The following is a 24,495-nucleotide window of genomic DNA, read 5'->3' on the forward strand; positions in this document are numbered from 1 at the left end:
CTGACGTCAGATTGAATCTGACGGAGCCACGTACCAGGAGTTGACGGCGGCTGAGCGGGTGATCGCAGGATGGCGGCGAGGGACACATCCATGCTTATGGGGCTGAAGGAAGCCCTGGGTAAGTAAAAAAAAAAAAGGCAAGAATCATCTGAGTCACTTTAAGGACTAGAGACTAATGGGAACAGCAAAGCGGCGCTTACCAATGAATCTCCGTGCAGTCTCGCCGCTCGCCCATCGCTGCAGGTTTCTCTCTCTGCCGTCTCTATGATGCTAGAGCACTGTGCGCCATTAGGGAGCCGCTTTCATTGGCTCCTGACCCTGTCAATCAATGTAAGCCAATGGGATTGACTTACAGCGATGACAGGGTAAGGAGCCAATGAAAACAGCTCCCGACTGGCTCACAGAGCTCTGCTGTCATAGAGACGGCAGGGTGAGTGTATTGCAGCGGGGAAAGAACAGCGCGATCGGACGGGAGCTGCGTGACGAGGATTGTTTAAATCTACGTCCTGTCAGATCCGCGCTGCCACATGCAGGACGTAGATTTCAACTGCGTCTGTCCAGAAAAAGAGGTTAATGTTCATTTTGCCCATCAAACATTGCTTGGGAAAGGCCTATACTCAGGAGATAGAGAGGGTTGTAAATAGTAAGAGCAGTGTGAAAAGGACACTATAGCTTTGTATTGTGAAGAGTAATACAGAGCTTGCAGCTGGGGAGGGGAAATGGATATTAGTATTTCTGCTGAGATCTCATATCCTACGGACAATGTAGTAAAAGATTAATATTAGGGTAAAGGGGGTGGACAAAAGTATGGGAACACCTGGCAAAAGCTCCAAGGGGGTAAGAGGTGCCCAGGAGTGAGTGTATAAAACATAAGAAAAGGGGAGGTGGCATATCTCAATGACAAATTCATATTTTTAATAAGCACAGGCAACGTCTTTCGTGGGTCTCTGCCCACTTCCTCAGGCCTCATATAGTGCAGAAGAGTATCAGAAGTTAGGTGCAGAGAGCCTCTGGACCTGTCTATTGAAACACCTTTGTGATCGTTTACCTCCTTATGAGGTCTGGTCACCACATGTCAGGACCTTACTGCTGTTTTCAAGAGTGCAACCATCACCACCCTTCTCTGGATACCCGAGTGAAGTCGGGTTTGTGCATCTCCACCTGCTTCCAGTGGTTGGTTGCTCCCTATGCAACCTCCCTTTGAAAGTATTCATTTTGCATAATTTAAATTTTTATACTGTATACTGTACAGACCAAAAGTTTGGACACACCTCATTCAAAGTTTTCTTTATTTTCATGACTATGAACATTGTAGATTCACACTGAAGGCATCCAAACTATGAATTAACACATGTGAAAGTATAGTACATAACCAAAAAGTGTGAAACAACTGAAAATATGTCATATTCTAGGTTCTTTAAAGTAGCCACCTTTTGTTTTGATTACTGCTTTGCACACTCTTGGCATTCTCTTGATGGGCTTCAAGGAGGTAGTCACCTGAAATGGTTTTCACTTCACAGGTGTGCCCTGTCAAGTTTAATAAATGGGATTTCTTGCCTTATAAATGGGGTTGGGACCATCAGTTGCGTTGGAGAAGTCAGGTGGATACACAGCTGATAGTCCTACTGAATAGGACTGTTAAAATTTTTATTATGGCAAGAAAAAAAGCAGCTAAAGAGTGGCCATCATTACTTTAAGAAATGAAGGTCAGTCAGTCCGAAAAATTGGGAAAACTTTGAAAGTGTCCCCAAGTGCAGTCTCAAAAACCATCAAGCGCTACAAAGAAACTGGCTCACATGCGGACCTCCCCAGGAAAGGAAGACCGTGAGTCACCTCTGCTGCGGAGGATAAGTTCATCAGAGTCACCAGCCTCAGAAATCGCAGGTTAACAGCAGCTCAGATTAGAGACCAGGTCAATGTCACACAGAGTTCTATGAGCAGACATCTCTAGAACAACTGTTAATGGACTTACGAGGCCCAAATCGTTAAAAAAAGTAAAGTACCTGGAAGATGTTTAAATGCCCTCCGTGCAGTTCCGCCGGGTCCCCTTCCTGAAAGCGCCCCCCAGCCCCCCCCCCCCCCCCCCCCCCGTGCCGATCGCGACCCCATAGGCCAGGTCGGGTTCTCATGCCACTCCTAATATGGCCGCCAGAGCTGGCCGCGGCTGCGCAGTCCGCATTGCCCCGAGTGCGGCTGCGCAGCTCTAGGGCCAACCCCTCCGATCCACGCTACAGTGCGTGGTTTGGAGGGGTTGGCCCTAGGGCTGCGCAGCCGCACTCGGGGCAATGCAGACTGCGCAGCCGCGGCCAGCTCCGGCGGAGTGAAGGCCGCAGAATGAAGGCAAAAGGGCCAACAAGTGCTAAGCATCTATTGGAACTTCTTCAAGACTGCTGGAAGACCATTTCAGGTGACTACCTCTTGAAGCTCATCAAGAGAATGCAAAGAGTGTGCAAAGCAGTAATCTAAGCAAAAGGTGGCTACTTGGAAGAACCTAGAATATGACATATTTTCAGTTGTTTCACACTTTTTGGTTATGTACTATACTTCCACATGTGTTAATTCATAGTTTGGATGCCTTCAGTGTGAATCTACAATGTTCATAGTCATGAAAATAAAGAAAACTCTTTGAATGAGAAAATGTGTCCAAACTTTTGGTCTGTACTGTACTTTGTGACACACTGCCCCATGTGGGCTCCCATCGTCTCTGTGTTTTCTTCTTGGAGTGCATTGTTCACCCTTCCACACAAACCTGGCAAAAGACATAACCTTGACTAATATGATGTAGGACCACCTTTGCAATTCAGAACTGCTTTCAGTCTCCTTGGAATGGATAAACTGAGGTCCTGTATAGTTTTCAGGGAAATCTCGTGCCATTCTTCCTGCAAAATATTCTCAAGTTCCGATAAAGGTGGACTACGGACATTTATCTCCAACACTGACCACAAGGGCTCACTAATATGGAGTTTGGACGATTGTGGATTTCATGGCAGATGTTAAATTCCATATTGGTGCTCAGAAAACCAGTACTGGAGGACATGAGCCCTGTGATCTGGGCTTTGTCATCTTGATAAACAGCACCACCATCGGGGTGCAAACCTTGCACCATAGTATGGTCCTGGTCACTCAAAAATGGTCAAGTAGTCATTGCCAGTGACATGACTTTGCAGAGTAATGATGGTTCAGGACAATACCACGATATGGCTGCCCATACTATGGCTGGACCCCGCCAGGTTTCACTTTTGGTAGCAAACAAGTTGGATCGTAATTTGGCAAAAAAACTGGAAACCGAGTAAAGCTCAGCCCATCTGACCAAATGACCTCTTTCTATTGCTCCGTAGTCCAGGTTTGACGACTCTGGCACCATTGTCTACGCTTAGTTTGCATCACTGATTAATGGTTTTGCTATGGCAGCTCATCTAGAAATTCATTACTTGTGGAGGTCTGGTCATACTATTTTGGTGTGGATAGGATTTGCGAGAAAGGTATTCAGCACAGCAGTCATTTTTGCATTACAACCCTATGCAATGTTTGTTTGTCTTAAAGTGTACCAGACATCTGAGAATAGAAAGAATCAATACTTACCCGGGGCTTCCTCCAACCCCATAAGCACGCCTGAGCCCCTCGCTGTCCTCTGCCATTCAGCCGCAATCAGCGCTGGTAACTGGTTCAGTCGCATCAGTCGGTGTCTTCTGGGCATGTGCGGGAGACCACGACTTGCACGACAGCCAGTTACCAGAGCTGATTGCGGCTGAACCGCAGGAGGACGGTGTGGGACTCAGACGTGCTTATGGAGCTGGAAGAAGCCCTGGGTAGGTATCGATTCTTTCTATTCTCAGGACTCTGGTTTCCTTTAACACACATTTTCCATCCATGCTGGTGTTTGTCAGATGAGTTTTTTTCAGTCTCACTGTATGCAGTTACATACGATACACCAAACACGTCCCTATCACTACCTTGGTTATAGACACACCCATCATGCAAGCTCCAACAATTTGACCATGTTGGAATTCTGACATTGACTCAATTGTACAAACCGCTGTCCTAATGACAAATGCTGCTTACAATGTGTAGACAAGCTCATCTAGTTAGTAGCATTACACAAAGACAGCCTCACCTACAAACTCTGCTCTAGCAAACATGTAAATCAAGGCAAGTATTACAGTAAGCAAGAGGTTTCCATATTTTGTTCACTCCTGTAGTCAGACCCACAGAACATTTATATTGCGCTTTTCTCCTGGCGGACTCAAAGAGCCAGAGATTCCCCCATCACAGCTGTTGGGTCTCTCTGTTGGTGGACTAACCACGTGGTTGTATACTGACGTTATTACAATGTTCCCCCCTGTAATACACTAACAGCCATTCCCGTGTTCCACTCATGTATGGTCAGTAAAAGGTGGCCATTAATGATACAATTTGCTGAACAATCGATTACGAACGATTCTTCGTAAGAACAATCAGAAATGGTAATTTGGGACCACTAAAGGTTCATACACACCTACCAACTATCTGTCCAACTATCTGCCAAACTGGTCTGTTAAGCCCCATACAACTTTTGTTGTGAAACAAATTGAAACAACTAAAAAAAAGTATTTTGCTATTGTTCAAACAGCTGATAAGACTGATAAGAAGTCAATTCAACTGTTTGATTGACTTATCAGTCTTATCAACTTTTTGAACAATAGTCAAACACTTTTTTTTAGTTGTTTCAACTTGATTCACAACAAAAGCTGTTTGACAATTGTGCTGCATAAAATACTGCTGTTGACTGTGTGAAGGAGGCTTAACAGACAAGTTTGGCAGATAGATGGACAGGTAGTTGGTAGGTGTGTATGACCTTGATGGACACAAATCTAACAAATCCGATCATATTGACATGACTGATCCAAAAACCGAATCGAATTAATCTGATCTGTTAGAAGATTTTTGTCCATAAGTGGTCACAAACTCATTTCCGATCATTCTTACGAAGGAATCGTTCGTAATCGATGGTTCAGCAAATTGTATCATTAGTGGCCACCTTTACACTCTGAACACCACTAGTCTTACCTTTCACCAACCTGAGGACAATTAATAGAATGACTAGTGCAGAGAAGGGTCGCCATTGCCATAGCATACTTACATGTGGAATGATGAGATCTTCCTTAATGTACATTAGCTGCTCAACTCCTGCCGACCTGTAGAGATCATACATAAAACACATAACATGCTGTATGTATAGTCAGAGGTTCCATGCATCCATATACATCTACAGACCTTCCTGCTATTCTGAAATGTGCTTTAAAGTGCAAAATTGGTGCCTGGCATGTTCAGTGCCCCATGTGTGTGTTTTAGGCAGCGTTTACAAACAAAAAACATGGTTGCTAACCAGGAAGTGTGTGTGTGTGTGTGTGTGTGTGTGTGTGTGTGTGTGTGTGTGTGTGTGTGTGTGTGTGTGTGTGTGTGTGTGTGTGTGTGTGTGTGTGTGTGTGTGTGTGTGTGTGTGTGTGTGTGTGTGTGTGTGTGTGTGTGTGTGTGTGTGTGTGTGTGTGTGTGTGTGTGTTACAGTATACTACACGTTTTTATTACATAGTGAATTTTCTGCACTGCAGTCTGGTATTAGTCACAGTTTCTCAGCATGTGACAGGCAGCTCCCTCCCCCTTCAGCCACACAAACTGCATCCAGACAAGCTGAAACAGAGCAGAGAGCTCTGTCTGTGAGGAGTAAGCAAAGCACACAGAGCCTGCAGGGGGCGTGCATAACTTGTCCTATTACAACAGAGGCAGTCCATTCCTCCCTGGGTCGACAAAGCTTGACAAAGAAGAGATGATAAGATATATTACAGAGACAGTGCAACTAGAAAAGGCTGCAGTAATCCAGACTACATTAGAACAGGTATAGGAACTTATAGGATAGAAGAAATAAGGCTGAAATTTTTGTTACAGAGTCTCTTTAACCTCCTTGGCGGTAACCCCATGTGACACGAGATAAGCCGTCGGAGGGTGCCGCTCAGGTCCTGCTGGGCCGATTTACATATTTTTTTTCTTTGCTGCACGCAGCTTGCTAGCTGTGTGTGCATAACGATCGCCGCCGCTACCCGCTGATTCGCCGCTGCTACCCGCCGATTCGCCGCGCCCCCCCCACCCCCAGACACCTTTCGCTGCTTGGCCAATCAGAGCCAGGCAGCGCTGAGGGGTGGATCGGAACACCCGCTGACGTCACGACGTCGATGACGTCATCGCAATAGTCGCCCTAGGCTAGCTACAGGCTTTAAAAAATTTTTTTTTTTTTAAAGTGCTGCGCTGTTAAAGTGACTTTCCTCTGATCGACCAGTAATCCCAGTGGAAGTCCCTGGTCCTGGAGGTAATTCAGTTCGAAAAAAAATACAGTTGTCTCATCGTAAGTGTCCATTAAAGTTCAGCAAGATCTGGCAAAGCTGGCTGGATATGGAGACGGGAATCCAGCCTGGTTGTTCATGGGTATCAGGGTTATCTGCTACTTGTTCATTTGTTATTACCTGAGCCTACTGCTCAGTGGTTTATCTATATAATTTTCATATTTATTTTTCCATTGACATATATAGTGTATGTTCTCATTGACGCAACCATTGCACGCCCACCTACTGTACTAGTGGGTGGATATCGGTGGTTGTATTAAGGGAGATGCATTGTCGTAAATCGTGCAGTTTCATTGTTATACATGCATGTTTACACAACTGCTACTGAAACTTTATCTTTTCTACCTATTTGTCAATAAAATTAAAAACAAAAATAGATAAACAATTGTATCCATTGTCCTACTCCTAAAAATGACTTTAGATATCCTATGATTTTTTTAAAAAAACATTTATAAAGTAGAGAGGAGCAGGAGGAGAGATACAATTGTTTATCTCATAAGTTTATTTACACCTCGGATGTTCTTTAAAGAGACTTTCTAACAAAAAAAAAAGGTTCCCCTGGGGGGTACTTACCTCGGGAGGGGGGGAGCCTCAGGGTACAATGAGGCTTCCCCCTCCCCTGTAGCAGCAGGCAATCCAGCACTGGCTCCCCCGAAGCGTTCCACAATCGTGGCTGGACAAGCCTGACAAGCATTGATATATTTACCTTCCCTGGCTCCAGCGGGGGCGCTGTTGTAGCTGTCAGCACGGAGATAGGCAGAAATAACCTATCGATGTCGGGTTCGCTCTACTACGCAGGAGCAGGAGACTTGCGCCTGCACAATAGAGCGGACCGACAGCGATCAGCTATTTCCACCTATCTCCGAGCGGAGAGCTGATACTGCGCCTGCGCTGGAGCCGGGAAGGTAAATGTTTACATCGCCGCTGTTCAGAGGGGCACAGCAAGACCGCCGTGGGACACATCAAGGCTTCCCTAGTCCTCCTGTGTCCCACGGCGGTCTCGCTGTGCCCCTCTGAAGAGCGGTGATGTAAACATTTACCTGAGGTGAGTACCCCCCACCTGAGATAAGTACCCCCAGGTTAACTTTTTTTAGTTACAGGTTTTCTTTAAGTGTCCCAGAGCTAAAATACATGAGCCATTGAACTATTTTTTATCTATGCCCTTCCTTCAGAAGATGTTCTCTGCAGAAAAAAGTTTTATGGCTGTAATTCTTTATCAGTGAGGCATATGCTAGTCCAACAAGGGGAGAAATCGTAACTTGCATGCCTGAAGTTTAACTTTTTCAGGCACTACAAGAAAAAAAAAAAAACAGCCTATTTGTATGCTCGGCACTGTACATACACGTTTCTCTCATGTCACCTTGGGTACTTTAATGTCCTAAAGTATAATGTCCTACCATATTATTATATATTTATATTGCCCTGACATCTTCTGCAGCACTTTACAGAGTACATAGCCATACCACTGACTGTCCTCAGAGGAGCTCACAATCTAATCCTGCTATAGTCAAAGTCTAATGCCCTACACTACTATTATTATTTGTATAAGGGTGATATCTGCAGCACTTTACACAGTATCAATAGATATGTCACATTTTAAGAAGAGATCACAACCTAATCCCTACCACAGTCATAGTTTAATGTCCTACCATATTATTATTATTCTGTATTTATATAGCACCGAAATCTTCTGCAGCACTTTACAGAGTACATAGTTATGTCACTGACTGTCCTCAGAGGAGCTCACAAATCCCTACCATAGTCTAATGTTCTACCATATTACTATTATTATGTGTTTGTATAGCACTGACATCTGCAGCACTTTACAGAGTACATAGTCATATCACTGACTGTCCTTAGAGGAACTCATAATCTAATCCTACCACAGTCACATGTCCCTGTTAAAGACTAAAGCCAATTTTGGGGGAAGTCATTTAACTTACCTGCATGTTTTTTGGATGTAGTAATAAATGCACCCAAACACTGGGAGGACCTACATACTCCATGCAGATGGTGTCCTGGCCCATATTTGTACCTGGGTACTGTAGTGCTGCAAGGCAGGAATTCTATCCCCTCTGTCATTGTGCTGCCCGATAAAAAAACAAGCTAATGCTGAGCAGAAGAGAAAGGACCCTAGACTGCTGCAGGAACACTGGATTATGAGACTCTCTGAGGCACAGTGTAGTGACCTGAATTGTTGAATGTTCTCTGTACAACACTGTGGGATGTATGATAAGAATAGGTGGAAAGGAAACCATCTCCATCTCGGGAGAAGCTGCCTTGTCACTCACCCTGTTCCTCACCTGAGCTCACTGAAGTCCTTCCGCAGAATTTCCAGAGCCTTCTGCAGGAACTGCTGGATCGTGTTCCCCTTCTTCATCTGAAAGAAGCAGAAATACCGGTTATCAAATTGCTGAATGCTATCAGCAGCAACAGCTCCTCCTCACCGCTACAACCATCAGAGGTCACCACCCACGTACTGTAGGGATGAGCTGACTGGATCATCTGGACAGGGTATACTGAACACAGGTCTGAGCCACAGCGAGGAGACCATCATTGCACAGATCACTGATCTACTAGTAAAGCCACTTCCTTTCCTCGCTGCCCCTAAACTAGGATGGGAGGTGGTGGGGTTCTGGTAAGAAAGGAATGAGAGTGAAGGTTCTCAGCTTTGTACTATAAAACAGGTCCCCAAACTTTTTCGGCCTGAGGACAGCTTGGCAATGCAAACGTTTTCTTGGGGACCGGGGGGCTGGGGTGTTGGGGATTTCAATGGCAGTGTTTTTGCTGGGGGATTAGAGTGTTGGGGATTTTCAATAACATGGGGTGCAGGTGGTTTTGACAGCGTGCGGAATGGTGGTTCCTTAAGGAAAGGGAGGTATTGCGGTGTGTTAGGGGTAACAAATTGTGGGGAGGAAGATTAAGGGCGGTTCAGCAGGAGCATGGAATTGCTCCCCCCCCCCCCCCCCCCTCCCCATCTCACAAAAAACATTTTAACTGGGCCAGGGTCTCTCCTCAAACCAAACACTCCCCCACTGCGCCCTACATTTAGGTACAGCAGGGCACAGCAGAGCAGTCCTACTATTAGGCGAGCCGGTCCGTCGTCCTGGTCTCTCTGTAGTTTGATCAATGCATTGCAGTAATCAGCACAGAGTCACCAGGTGGCGCTGTCCTCCCCTTACAACGATCAGCTGCGTTGCAGCGTACTTCATACGGCTCCGATGTGTGTCAGCATTAAACCCTGTCCGGAGCATGGCATTGTACAGCACACGGCTGTAAGGAGAGGACAGCGCCGCCTGGTGACGCTGTGCACTGCCGCACATGAATAACACTGCAGAGAGGCTATGCCCTCAGACCGCCACCGGGCTGAGGACCGGGGGTTGGGGGCCGCTGCTAGAGAGCAGTACAAAGCTTGAGCTTCGAACGACCTTACCTGTAGGTTAGCTACTGAAAGCAATAGTTCCACTTACCTTCACTGTTCTGCGATGTCCGGACCCATCCCAGTAACTGAAGGTGATTTCTATCTCCTCACCTGTGCAGAGGAGGAGACAATGTAAGTAACAGGGGTCCTCTCTGTACAGACAGCAAATAATATCATCAGCCACAAACTACACTCTTACTTTTAATCTTCTCCTGTTTCTGCTCCCACTCTTGTCTCAGCTCTTCTCGCAGGCGGTTCTCTTCCTCCTATGGGGGCAATTCCAATTAACATTTCAGAGATTAACTGCAAGTCATGTGGACACCGATTTAAATGTCAATTCCACTTTTGCTGAGAAAATATCTAAAAGCTTAAAAATGTACCTTAAACAAATGGGAGTATTTTAACTTACCTGGGGCTTCCTCCAGCCCCCTGTAGTCCATCTGCCCCCTCAATTTCCTCCTGATACCCTCCATTGTGCTGTTAACAGCCCCGTAAAGTCCACGACTCGGCTGCTGTGCACAAACCGTCCCAGCCACATGCACACACCACCTGATTGCACTTCCTGTGGACGGAAACGTTCCACACAAACACATAAGACTTATGTGCGCTTGTGCAGAACACTCCTGGCTACGGCAGTGTCATTGGGTGGTGTAGTCAGCCAGGTCCGTGCATGTGCAGTAGTGTGTGACCCAGGTGAATGGTGGGCTTCAATGGAACACAACGGAGGGGACTGAGAAGATGGTGAGGGAACTGACAGACTACAGGGGGCATGTAAAGTCAATATTTCCTCCCTTGCGCTTAGGTTTACTTAAATCTACATAGTAAAAATCATGGAGTTCAGGTGCATATACAAGTGATGGGACAGAAAGAGTTGTTAAAACGTGGAATATTTTACCACAGGAAGTAGTTATGGCAAATTCTGTATCGGCATTTAAAGTGAACCCACTGTGAAAATAAACAGATGAGAAACAATTATATTTAATCTCCTCCTAGAAAATCTGTACTCTTACAATAATTCTTACAATAAAAAGCTGGGCCCCTCTGTGCTGTTTCTGCCACTCTCTGCCACTCTCTGCTGCAAACCTGGCTTGTAATTGCCAGTTTTAGGCAGTGTTTACAAACAAACTAACCAGCTTGTGTTTGGCTAGTGAGAGTCATACAGAGCCTGCAGGGGGCCTGGAGAGGGTGTGTATAGCTTCTATCCAATCACAAACAGCACAGCACATTCCAGCCCGACTGCCTCAGCCCGACAGAGCTGACAGAGGAGAGAAGATTAGATTATATAACAGAGATAATACAGCCACTGTGCAAGTAGGAAAGGCTGCAGTAAGCCAGACCACATTAGAACAGGCATAGGAACTTATAGGATAGAAGAAATAAGGATGAACATTTTGTTACAGAGTCTCTTTAAAAATGACTGTTTAAACAGACCCTGAGCAACGGCCTAACTTGAAAATCTGGACTTACCTGGGGCTTCCTCCAGCCAACAGTAGGCTGTGATGTACAGGGAGTGCAGAATTATTAGGCAAATGAGTATTTTGACCACATCATCCCCTTTATGCATGTTGTCCTACTCCAAGCTGTATAGGCTCGAAAGCCTACTACCAATTAAGCATATTAGGTGATGTGCATCTCTGTAATGAGAAGGGGTGTGGTCTAATGACCAACACCCTATATCAGGTGTGCATAATTATTAGGCAACTTCCTTTCCTTTGGCAAAATGGGTCAAAAGAAGGACTTGACAGGCTCAGAAAAGTCAAAAAAAGTGAGATATCTTGCAGAGGCATGCAGCACTCTTAAAATTGCAAAGCTTCTGAAGCGTGATCATCGAACAATCAAGCGTTTCATTCAAAATAGTCAACAGGGTCGCAAGAAGAGTGTGGAAAAACGAAGGCGCAAAATAACTGCCCATGAACTGTGAAAAGTCAAGAGTGCAGCTGCCAAGATGCCACTTGCCACCAGTTTGGCCATATTTCAGAGCTGCAACATCACTGGAGTGCCCAAAAGCACAAGGTGTGCAATACTCAGAGACATGGCCAAGGTAAGAAAGGCTGAAAGACGACCACCACTGAACAAGACACACAAGCTGAAAAGTCAAGACTGGGCCAAGAGATATCAAGACTGATTTTTCTAAGGTTTTATGGACTGATGAAATGAGAGTGAGTCTTGATGGGCCAGATGGATGGGCCCGTGGCTGGATTGGTAAAGGGCAGAGAGCTCCAGTCCGACTCAGACGCCAGCAAGGTGGAGGCGGAGTACTGGTTTGGGTTGGTATCATCAAAGATGAGCTTGTGGGGCCTTTTTGGGTTGAGGATGGAGTCAAGCTCAACTCCCAGTCCTACTGCCAGTTTCTGGAAGACACCTTCTTCAAGCAGTGGTACAGGAAGAAGTCTGCATCCTTTAAGAAAAACATGATTTTCATGCAGGACAATGCTCCATCACACACGTCCAAGTACTCCACAGCGTGGATGGCAAGAAAGGGTATAAAAAAAGAAAAACTAATGACACGGCCTCCTTGTTCACCAGATCTGAACCCCATTGAGAACCTGTGGTCCATCATAAAATGTGAGATTTACAGGCGCATGCGCGGCGGTGACAAGATGGCCGCTTAGACCATCTTGTCACCGCCGCCGAGTTCAACCTTACTGGTTGAACTCGATGGACGTATGTCTTTTTTCAACCAAAATAACTATGTAACTATGTAACTCTCGGCTCCGATCTGCCCCGCTCCTCTCTTTCGCCGCAACTAGCTTCCACTCCGCCCTCACAGCGCGGCTACAAAGGACAAGTGCACAGGAAGCCTCCGAGCACAGATGGCTACGAAAAGAAGCCAGAGAACAGCACCACAGGCCGGCTCCATGGACCGTTTTGTCCGCCCGCCGCTGTTACAAGATGGCGCCGACTGCGCCACAAGCACAGACGTTACCCACCTCTCCCAGCTCACGCAGCAGGCTCCATCTTACCCAGACCCGGGCTCCACACCCAGGGATCACACACCGCTGACCGCTGCCACACTCGACATAGCCCTGGACAAGCATTACAGAGCCCTCCATGATTCACTGCAACAGGTGATCCTGTCCGCAGTCAAGGACCTCAGAAACGACATCACTTCCCTGAATGAACGCTCCACAGCTCTGGAAGATAGGATGGACACTATTTCGCTAAAGCAACACGATATAGAGGACGAGCAACGCCTCATTCAAACTGATCTAAAGGCAATTAGGTCTGCGCAGGAGGACTTTGAAAACCGCGAGCGACGTCAAAATATTCGCATCAAAGGTATGTCCATGACTGTCACAGCCGATAAGCTCCTGACACACCTGCTAGAACTGTACAAATCATTAGTACCTGACCTCACTGATGAAATGTGGCGAATGGACAGGGCCCATCGCTCACTAGGTGAACGCAGACCTACAGCCCAGCGTCCTAAGGATGTCATAGTGCGACTCCATTACTATGAGGCAAAAGAGGCCCTCTTAAAAGCCATCCGAAATACATCCACAGTTTCTTTTAAAGGAGATGAACTCTCAATTTATAATGACCTTTCACTCATCACTCTGGCCAAGAGAAGGGCCTTTAAGCCGATTACTCAGCTCCTAAGAGATGCAAAAATCCAGTACCAATGGGGTTTCCCCTTCCGCCTCTCTGTCAATAGAAATGGCACACGCTTCACAGTATCGGACTTAGATGATGCACCAATGTTCCTCAAGCAAATGGGCCTTCGTCCTCCTCCGTCCCACTACACTCAGCAGAACTTAACTCTTTCTCCGAGCTCACCCCCAAGAAAGATACGTCACATGGCTGACCATTCCAGAAGCACCTTGAGAAGCCTCACCTACCCAGAACCATCTGAGGACATGGAAGCTCTACCTACCTGATTCTACTGCCTCCACAACAGATCTTCACAATCTTATCGTCTCAGCTTGTTCCCGTTCCAGGCTGCACGCAAATATATATATACCTATAATTGTTTATCTTTACTATGCTATCTTCCCTTTCAGGTTAACAGACGTTTAGCCATCTGTGCTCTAGTTAGCTGTTAATTTAACGATAGTCCTTATAGACTGTTTATATTCAAGGGAGATCGTTGGGGGAGATCTGGGCGACCCTTTTGGCTCACCCGCATGTACCTCCGTAGAGTCGCCACATTGTCCCACCGTTCTTCTCAGGGACCATGCTATTTTTGGCGACTCTTCCCCTGGCAACTCTTTTTAGTTGCCTCTTATTGCTGCCACAATTTTTGCAGTGGCTATATTTTCAACAATGTTTACCAATTGCTGTCGAATGCAACTTACCCCCCGTGCTTCCCCACTTCCCCCTCCCCAACCTCACTCATTGTCTGCTCACACCACTGCCGTCCTGGCCTCCTGTATACTTACATCTTCAAAATGAATAATGGTTAATCTTTATACACTTAATACTAAGGGCCTAAATATCCCCCAAAAAAGGAAGTCCCTATTAAAAGACCTCAGGAGACTAGACAGTGACTTGGTTTTCCTGCAGGAAACCCACCTAACATCCGGTAGCTCTACATACCTTACTAACAAACTCTACCCTAATGTCCATCTGGCCTCCGGCCCGAAAAAACGTGCTGGTGTGGCAATTCTATACAAGAAAGACCTGCCCTTTCAGGTAGACAAAACTATCGCGGATCCACAGGGCCACTTCCTAATTTTGGTGGGCACTCTAGCAGGAAAGCCAGTCACTCTAGCTAACATTTATGTTCCTAACACACACCAGATTGACTTCTTATCCTCTTTCCTCACAAAACTGTGCAAAGTAATGAAAGGTTTTCTCCTTTTGGGTGGTGACTTCAACTTGGCTTACTCCTCCACAAGGGATAGAAGCAAGTTATCCTCTACCCCTTCCCAGGCCTCACACGACAGAAACTCACGCAAATTTAGGATACTCCTCAGAAAATACAAATTGTTTGATCTTTGGCGCATAGCTAACCCCACAAGCACAGAATATACCTTCTACTCTCCCCCTCATGCCTCCCACTCCAGGATAGACTACTTTTTTGCTAACACACCAGTCTTACCCATTTTAGTCACCTCATCCATTATTCCTACAGCTTGGTCTGACCATCAAGCGGTCACAGTCGACCTAGACTGGTTATCCTCCCCACACAAACCCACCCATTGGAGACTAAATGAGTCACTTTTCAGGGATAAAGCGCTAATCAACAAATGCTCTGATGAACTCCAATCATTCTTTGCCACTAATCTAGACTCAGTTTCCTCTTTCGGCCTGCTGTGGGAGTCTCACAAGGCTTTTATAAGAGGGTTCTTCATCGCAGAGAGCTCCAAGCGAAAGCGCTTCTCTACTGAAAAACTGACACTTTTAAACTCCTCCCTTGTTAGGGCTTATTCCGCTTATAAAAGCTCCCCTACTCAAGACAATTTCTCCAACATCCAACGAATCAAGCTTGACATCAGAGCCCTCCAAGCATCCCATTTAGAAAAAAGCCTGAAATGGACAAGGCAGCTCTTCTTTGAAAGAGGTAACAAACCACACACTATTCTTGCCCGCAAGCTCAACCCTAGGGGCTCTTACCAGGCGGTCCACTCATTAAAAGACTCACAAAACACCTTACATCATGACCCTCTAAAAATAGCCCAAATATTCACATGTTTCTATGAACAACTTTACAACCTACCAGACCCCTCCTCTTTTCCAAACTATAACACAAGAGTCCTCTCCTTCCTCAATGATCTCAACCTTCCAAAACTCACAGATCAAGAACGCCTCTTAATTCCCCATTTACTATAGAAGAGATATCCGAGGTACTCAAATCTCTTCCCTCCTCTAAATCCCCAGGCCCAGATGGTCTCCCTTACTCCTACTACAAAAACTTTTCCGACACCCTGGTCCCACACCTGGTAACTTTGGCTAATAAGATTATGAAAGACGACTTCCCCCCCTCCTCCATGCTTTCCTCTCTCCTCACTGTCATCCCAAAAGAAGGAAAAGATCCCCACCTACCCCAAAGCTACCGCCCTATCTCCCTCCTCAACTCCGACCTAAAAATACTGACGAAAACTTTGGCTAATCGCCTCAACCCCATTCTTACCAGAATTATCGATAATGATCAGGTTGGCTTTATCATGGGGAGGCAAGCAGGTGACAACACTCGACGGGCAATAGACCTCATATCACTAATGAATAAATCAAAGCACCCTTCTCTGCTCCTTAGTTTGGATGCAGAGAAGGCCTTTGATAGACTGTACTGGCCTTATCTATTCCACGTCTTAACTCATCAAGGCTTCACAGGTCCCTTCCTCTCCATGATAAAGTTCATCTACTCATCCCCCACAGCCTCACTCAAACTACCTTTTGCCTCTCCATCCCCCTTTCACATCCGAAATGGCACTAGACAAGGCTGTCCACTTTCTCCCCTGTTATTTGCCTTAAGTATTGAGCCCTTAGCCACAGCCATCAGACAAAATCCTGACATTAAAGGGATCTCTTTGGGCAAACAGGAATACAAGATCTCCTTATTTGCCGACGACATATTACTAACTCTCACACATCCACTCACTACGTTACCAGCCTTGCACAACGTACTGAAAACCTTTGAGCTTATCTCAGGCTTTAAACTCAATCAAGATAAGACGGAAGCTCTCCCTATTAAAATCCCTCCCAATCTACTCTCGTCCCTTCAATCTTCTTTCCCTTATAAATGGCAAACTCACTCTCTGAAATATCTGGGTATCCACCTCACTCCCACATACAACACATTATATAAACGTAACTTCCCCTCTCTCATACAAAAAATACTACAAGATCTCCATAAATGGACCGCCTATAAGATTTCCTGGCTGGGCCGCATCTATGCACTTAAAATGAACATCCTCCCTCGCCTTCTTTATCTATTTGAAACCCTTCCAGTTATAGTCCCCAACTCCCAACTATCAAGCCTACAAACTGCCTTCTTCAAATTTATTTGGAACCACAAACACCCTAGAGTTCGTAGGTCGACCCTCCTTGCCCCTAGAGACCAAGGCGGTTTGGGCGTCCCTCATCTGCGATATTACTACCAAGCTTCACACCTCCGCCAACTACCCGAGTGGTCCAACTTTAAAGTCTTTACTAAATGGGGCCTCATCGAAGCAACTAGTATTCTCCCCATATCCTTAGCATCCCTTATTTGGACCCACCCCCAACCCAAAATCTCCCATCAAGACTTTCTCCCCACCATCAAATTTACACTCCGCATCTGGGGAACCACTGTCCACTTAGCCAAGTTGAGGTCATCACCCTCACCTCTATGCCCAATCCTAGGCAACCCACATTTTTCACCAAGTCTCTCTAAGCCTTTTATGACCGAATGGTATGGCCTGGGATATTTCAACCTTAAGGACTGGCTTAACCCACTCACAGGTAAAGTTTTACATAAATCTCAGTTAGAGGATAAAATCACATTTACGCCTCAACTTCTCTTGCAATACAAACAGATATCTCACTTTCTCCATTTTCTAATGAAAAATTTCCAAACAACGCCTACAATGTCCCCTTTTGAGAGACTATGTAATAGATCGGCTCAACAGAAGGGTCTGATTTCTCAGATCTATTCTATCCTACACACAAAATCGGGCTCAACAACTCCCAACCATTCTTATATGGCTAAATGGGATAGCCTTCTATCAACTTCTATCTCAATAGGGGACTGGTATGATATTTGGGACAATGCGAAACATTCCTCACAATGTATCCAAATTCGAGAAAACATATATAAAATACTTTTCCACTGGTATCTTACACCCGACAAACTAGCAAGGATTTACCCAGGCTCATCGGACCTTTGCTGGAGAGGCTGTGATAACAAAGGTACTATTGAACACATTTACTGGTCCTGCCCTCGGATTTCCCCCCTCTGGTCGGATATCCAAAAACTTATTAAGTCATCCACTGATATTACAGTCCCCATGGACCCCTTATATATGATCCTGGGCAAATCACCACAAAATAACACCAATAAATATACCAATCGGCTAATAACGCACATCTTAACTGCTACTAGACTAGCCATTGCTTCCAACTGGAAGAACATAGCCCCCCCCATCACTATCAGAAGTTATCCACAAAATTAATTGGACAAAAAATATGGAACAACTTACGGCTTCACTAAGAGACACAGAATTGAACTTTCACAAAATTTGGGATTCCTGGCCATACTCTTCTCCCATTTATCACCCCCCCCCTGAATATAAGCCCACTTCTTCTACCCCTCCAGTAACTCACCCCTGAGCTGACCTAACAAGCCATATTCCCACCATAGGACATCCATTCTTGATAGATCTAGCTAGGTCCTTTCCAATTAGCTCATCTATCCCATTCATAACATAGGCCATCAGGGCAGTGGTGTGACTTCTCTTTCTCACTTCTATATTTCGAAGCTTACTATCTCCTCCCCCCCCCCCCTCCCCTCTCTTCCCTATGTCCTTCCCACTCCTCAGAATGTGGCTTGAATCTCTCCAGTTATCTACTCCTCATGGACTTCAAACATCTGCCACACCTCCACTTGGAACTTTCTGTCTTCGAGTCAAGATTTAATCCTCCTCTACTCACTTTGTTGTTTCTCCAAAAGATTCAAGGTGGGACATTGATTGGGACTTCTCCATATCTACCTCTAGGACTCAACCTAAGGCCCCAACTGCCCCTCCTTTGTACCCCCATATCCGTTGTATTACCATCTTGATTGTTCAACCTGTAAACCCAGTTCCTTTTTCTTACTTTTTTATTTCTAAAATAAAAACAAGTATGATTAAAAAAAAATGTGAGATTTACGAGGAGGGAAAACAGTACACCTCTCTGAACAGTGTCTGGGAGGCTGTGGTTGCTGCTGCACGCAATGTTGATGGTGAACAGATCAAAACACTGACAGAATCCATGGATGGCAGGCTTTTGAGTGTCCTTGCAAAGAAAGGTGGCTATATTGATCACTGATTTGTTTTTGTTTTGTTTTTGAATGTCAGAAATGTATATTTGTGAATGTTGAGATGTTATATTGGTTTCACTGGTAAAAATAAATAATTTAAATGGGTATATATTTGTTTTTTGTTAAGTTGCCTAATAATTATGTACAGCAATAGTCACCTGCACACACAGATATCCCCCTAAAATAGCTAAAACTAAAAACAAACTAAAAACTACTTTCAAAAATATTCAGCTTTGATATGAGTTTTTTGGGTTCATTGAGAACATGGTTGTTCCAATAATAAAATTATTCCTTAAAAATACAACTTGCCTAATAATTCTGCACTCCCTGTATACCGGCATTCTCTTGCTCCCTTCCGTGGTCGGCTCCGTTAACCCAGCAACTTTGCCAGAAGGTGCGCATGCACGTCATCACACCGGATCCCATAAGCTTCCTGAGCGGTTCTCTAAAGACAGAGCTGTGCTTGCGCAAGATGCTAACAGCGACCGGCGTGATGACACGGCGTGGCCACGCACAGCATAGTCGCCGAATTATCCAAGCCGCCAGCAGGACCACAGAAGGGAGAAAGAGTATACCAAGGGACCTTGTGTGCTACTGGGGGCAGGTGGCTGGAGAAAGCCCCAGGTAAGTCCAGATTTTTTAATTTAGGCCACTGCTCAGGGTCCTTTAAAGTATCCCAGGGTTTTCTTTTATATTTAAACATTTACAATGTAGGTTGAATGGTTTACCGTCTCTAATCAGTGGCAGCCTATTAAGTGTCCCAGAGTTAGAAAAAGGTCGAGGGTACAGGAGAGAACGTTTGTTAAACGAATGTTTACTTGCCTTTTTGTTTTTCTCTGGTTGGACTTGGACGTTTTGTTTTTTTTTAAACTAAACTGTTACTATGTGTCAGTGGTTGACATGGTGACGCGGGCAGAGAGCTTCCATTTGCCTAATACCTTCCGCATACTAGGCACTTGACTTTTTGTGAATGAACTGGATTATAGTGAGGGAGAGTTGCTCAGTTCATCAGCCTCACTCCATCAGTCCCAGTCCATCGTGGTCCAATGGCAAGACGTAGTCAAGACGACTGGACATGGACTGGGATGCAGTGCATGGCTAACAGTGTCCTTATGTGTCTTATAAAATTGGGTCTAAAAAAACAAAACAAAATGTAACAATTCTTAAATACCGCCTTCAATGAGTCCTCATCCACCCCCAACCACCTCTCGGTGGGAGTCCCCCAAGGTTCGGTCCTTGGCCCCCTACTGTTCACCCTATACACATCCTCCATTGGCAAGGTTATCTCCTCCATGGGTTTTAACTATCATCTGTATGCAGATGACACCCAGATCTACCTCCACACCCCTGACATATCCACCACTACCATGGAGAAGGTCTCCTCCTGTCTATCAGCCATCTCCTCCTGGATGTCCGCTAGGTTCCTGAAACTAAACCTAGACAAAACGGAATTTATGATCTTCCCACCCCGGACATCCATAAACCTCCCAGATGTGCATGTCACTGCTAACCACACTACCATTCACCCTACCTCTCAAGCCAGCTGTCTGGGTGTCACCCTGGACTCCGCACTCTCCTTCACTCCCCACATCCAAAACCTCAAAGTCCTGCAACTTCCACCTTCGTAACATCTGTAAGATTCGCCCTTTCCTGACCTCTGCCACCACCAAACTCCTCATCCATGCCCTCATAACTTCCCGCCTTGACTACTGCAATGCCCTGCTGTCTGGTCTCCCTATGACCCGAACAGCCCCACTGCAGTCCATCATGAATGCAGCAGCCAGAATTATCCACTGCTCCCATCGCTCCACCATGGCGGATCCCCTCCTTGAATCCCTTCACTGGCTTCCTATCCAGTCCAGAATCAGATTCAAGATACTGTGTCTGACCTACAAATCTGTCCACAAAACCTGTCCAACCTACATTTCCGATCTTACACAGAGGTACACACCTAGCCGCTCACTCCGCTCTTCCAATGAACTTCGCCTAACCGCCCCCCTCATCACCCAGTCCCATGCACGCCTCCAGGACTTCTCAAGAGCTGCTCCAACACTATGGAACTCCCTACCTCCACCCATTAGGGCAGCCCCCTCCTTCAACATCTTCAAGAAAGCCCTCAAAACTCACCTTTTCACTCTGGCCTACTACCCCTCACAAGTGCTCTAAACCCACAGCTGAACTCTGGTCTCCTACCTCTCGTGTCCCTACCTCTCCCTCTAGATTGTAAGCCTTTGGGCAGGGTCCTCCTCCTTTTGTGTCCAACCTGATCATGCACCTCCATTACTGTGAACCCATGCTAGGCATCTGAGTGAACCTAACTTGCCTAATCTCCATGCTCCATCCAGTGACTGACTAAGCATTACCTTGTACTCATACTGTGCTGCATGATCTGATCTTTCTTGTATTCAGGTAGTCATTTTGCTGTATGTCACCCCTAAATATTGTATGTATCCCTATTTATTGTCCAGCGCTGCGTAATATGTTGGCGCTTTATAAATACAATAAATAAATAATAAATAAATATGCATACTGTACAGTACAGCCTCGTACACAAGAGGCATGTCACCCCTGGGGATCAGGATCCGATCCTCAGGTGACATTGCAGGGCCAAGGCTGTACAGACGTTAGCCTGCAGGCTAGTGGCGTGTTCTGTTCGTATTCGGAGGCGGGGAGAACAGGAGTGATAAGTGGGGAGAATAATGCTCTCAGGCTGAAGGCATCCACCAGGTGGATTGCTACCAGAGTTGGGTGGGGCTGTACATACGCTGGATTCTCGGCAGAGGCGGTTGTTATTGGCCACCTCGGCCAAGTTTCATGTAGCATGTGTATGGGACTTAAAGGGAACCTAAACTGAGAGGAATATGGATGTTTCTTTTTAAACAATACCAGTTGCTTGGCAGTCCGGCTGACCTCTTTAGATGCAGTAGTGGCTGAATCACACACCTGAAACAAGCATGCAGTTAATCCAGTCTGACTTCAGTCAGAGCACCTGATCTGCATGCTTGTTGAGGGGCTGTGGCTGAAAGTATTAGAGACACAGGATCAGCAGGAGAGTCAGGCAACTGGTATTATTTTAAAAGGAAAAAGCCATATCCTTCTCAGTTTAGGTTCCCTTTAAAATTCTTGGCAATTTTGGAATTTCAGCAGTCACTATTGATACAGCAATAACTTTATTACTTATGCCATCAAGGTGATCCATATATTGTTTTGTTTTTTTCTGAACAATCTAGGTTTAGGTAATATTTTGTATCCGTTTTTTATAACAAAATCCTGTTTAACATTTTAGCCCTAACTAAACCGCCGCATCCCAGCGGCTGTACGCGATCTAAATCCCCCCTAACGCACCCTCCCTCTCCCCTGCAAAATCCACGACTTTCTTGGTTGTAGATTTTGCTGCCAACATTAGCTTCCGTGTGAGGCAGAGCTATGAGCTGCAGCTCTGCCTCACACAAGTCTGTCAGCGGTGGATCTCCGCCTCTCCCCCACCCCTCTCAATGAAGGAAGACAGAGGGGCGGGGGAGAGGCGGCGATCCGCCGCTGACAGACGCGTGTGAGGCAGGGCTGCAGCTCATAGCTCTGCCTCACACGGAAGCTCTGCCCGGAGTGCCCCCCGAGGAGTTTGGAGGGATTTAGATAGCGTAAAACGGCGGGGATGCCGCGGTTTAGGTAGGGCTATTATGTTAAGGGGAATTTTGTAATAAACAGATTTTTTAGAGACTTCAAAGTCTCTTTAAGAGACATAGAGCTCCCATACCTCTCTATCTCTGTCTGGCAGAAAGCTGGTGTCTACATCTGGATTCTTTCCCAGTTTCCTCTTCTTCTTTGGCAACTCTGAAACAAAAAGGAAGAGATGAAGATCAGAGGAAGAAATACCAGACATCCAAGCCAAACTGAAACGGTAGACAGTTAATACCCTTTGTCATGAGCATTCTGCATTACCAGAGGCATGAACCTTATTAGATAAAACTGTACCCGTGTACATAAATATGGTTGAGTCGGCCTGCCTAAAATGCATCAAAAGACTTTGGCCCAAAAGGCTGCCATATTTATTTCCTGTTACAATACCAGTTGCCTGGCAGAACGGCTGATCTTTCTGGGTTCAGTAAGGACCCGTTTCCACTAGGGCTGAATGCGGCCCTAATCTGCAGGGTTCCCCCGCAGGTAAGTTGGGTGGGTAAACACTGCCTATTCCTTCTAAGGTTTGCCATCCACATTGCACTACGCTGCGACTCTGCAGTTTCACGCAAAATGACCAGAACAACCTTGTGAATAGTTTGTGGGACCATCAGCTAGATTTATCCAGATCTGCCAATTACACAACTGTTCAGCGGCAGACAAAGATATCTATAAGAATATATTCTTGACAGCAAAGGATTATGGGTAAAAGCAGAATCTTACCTTCTTTCTCCAAGTCCTCCTCCTCCTCCTCAATTTCATCATCATCATCATCATACTCTTCCTCATCCTCTTCATCGTCGTCGTCTTCTTCCTCATCCTCCTCCTCATCATCTAAAGTGAAGGATAAGCTGGCAATCTTCCTCTTTTGTTCCTTCTTCCGCTCTTTCTCCCTCTGTTTCTCCAGCTTCCTACATACAGGAGATAGAGAAAGGAGTCAGTCACATGACCTGGAGCCCAGTACGGTACCCGATTGGCTGATGTGTCCTCGACTCACAACTGCAGATCTTTGAACTGCTCCTTCTTGGCCAGCTGCTTCTCCCGCTCCTTCACCAGAGCTTCCTGCTTGGCCTTCATGTCATTGAGGGTCACCAGACCTGAAGAAAAGTCACAAAACATAAGACTACACCAAGAATCCTTCTTTAAAGTGTACCTCCAGTAAAAGGAGGATGGGGGTGGGGTGCCTACAGGCACGCCTCCCTCAGATGCGCTCATGGCGATTTTTTTTTTTCAAAATTGCCGAAGCGTTTGCCACTCCCAGCTCAGCAGCCACTGCCTAATTGGTGGCTGCTGATCTGGGGGTGTGGCATGGTTTCCAAAGAGCTTTGGAGGAGGAGGGGGTGCGGAGCATCACCTGTGACCCAATAGCGGCGAATAAGGTAAGTATTTAAACCCGAGACTCTTTGATCTGTCAAAAGTGAACTGAAGTGAGGGGTATATGGAGGCTGCCATATTTATTTCCTTTTAAGCAATACCAGTTGCCTGGCTGCCCTGCTGATCCCCTGCCTCTAATGCTTTTAGCCATAGACCCTTGAACAAGCATGCAGCAGATCGGGCGTTTGACATTATAGTCAGATCTGACAAGATTAGCTGCATGCTTATTTCAGAGTTGTTTCAGACACTTCTGCAGCCAAAGAGATCAGCAGGGCTGCCAGGCAACTGGTATTGATTACAATGAAAATTAATATGGCAGCTTTCATATACTTCTCACTTCAGTTGTCCTTAAACCACCTTAGCGGTATGGACGAGCTCAGCTTGTCCATTACCGCCAGAGGGTGCCGCTCAGGCCCTGCTGGGCCGATTTGAATCAAATAAAAAGCAGCACACGCAGCCGGCACTTTGCCAGCCGCGTGTGCTGCCCGATCGCCGCCGCTCTGCGGCGATCCGCCGCGAGCAGCGGCGAAAGAGGGTCCCCCCCAGCCGCCCGAGCCCTGCGCAGCCGGAACAAATAGTTCCGGCCAGCGCTAAGGGCTGGATCGGAGGCGGCTGACGTCAGGACGTCGGGTGACGTCACTCCGCTCGTCGCCATGGCGACGAGGAAAGCCAAACAAGGAAGGCTGCTCGTTGCAGCCTTCCTTGTTAAT

General features: G+C 46.1%; 1 protein-coding gene across 1 annotated transcript in view; it reads right to left on the reverse strand.

Annotated features, from left to right (window-relative positions):
- The window catches only part of FAM50A (family with sequence similarity 50 member A), a 42,902-nt gene that overhangs the window by 11,473 nt on the left and 6,934 nt on the right, over window positions 1-24,495 (reverse strand). The window contains exons 3-9 of the mRNA XM_068248811.1: window positions 23,409-23,508; window positions 23,135-23,322; window positions 22,491-22,567; window positions 9,995-10,061; window positions 9,845-9,906; window positions 8,678-8,754; window positions 5,120-5,174 (exon numbers count right to left, since the gene is read on the reverse strand). Coding sequence (XP_068104912.1) covers window positions 5,120-5,174; window positions 8,678-8,754; window positions 9,845-9,906; window positions 9,995-10,061; window positions 22,491-22,567; window positions 23,135-23,322; window positions 23,409-23,508 — 626 coding nt within the window. The remainder of the gene's footprint in view (window positions 1-5,119; window positions 5,175-8,677; window positions 8,755-9,844; window positions 9,907-9,994; window positions 10,062-22,490; window positions 22,568-23,134; window positions 23,323-23,408; window positions 23,509-24,495) is intronic.

This window comes from Hyperolius riggenbachi, chromosome 8 (genome assembly GCF_040937935.1).
Source record: "Hyperolius riggenbachi isolate aHypRig1 chromosome 8, aHypRig1.pri, whole genome shotgun sequence".
Taxonomy (NCBI): Eukaryota; Metazoa; Chordata; class Amphibia; order Anura; family Hyperoliidae; genus Hyperolius; species Hyperolius riggenbachi.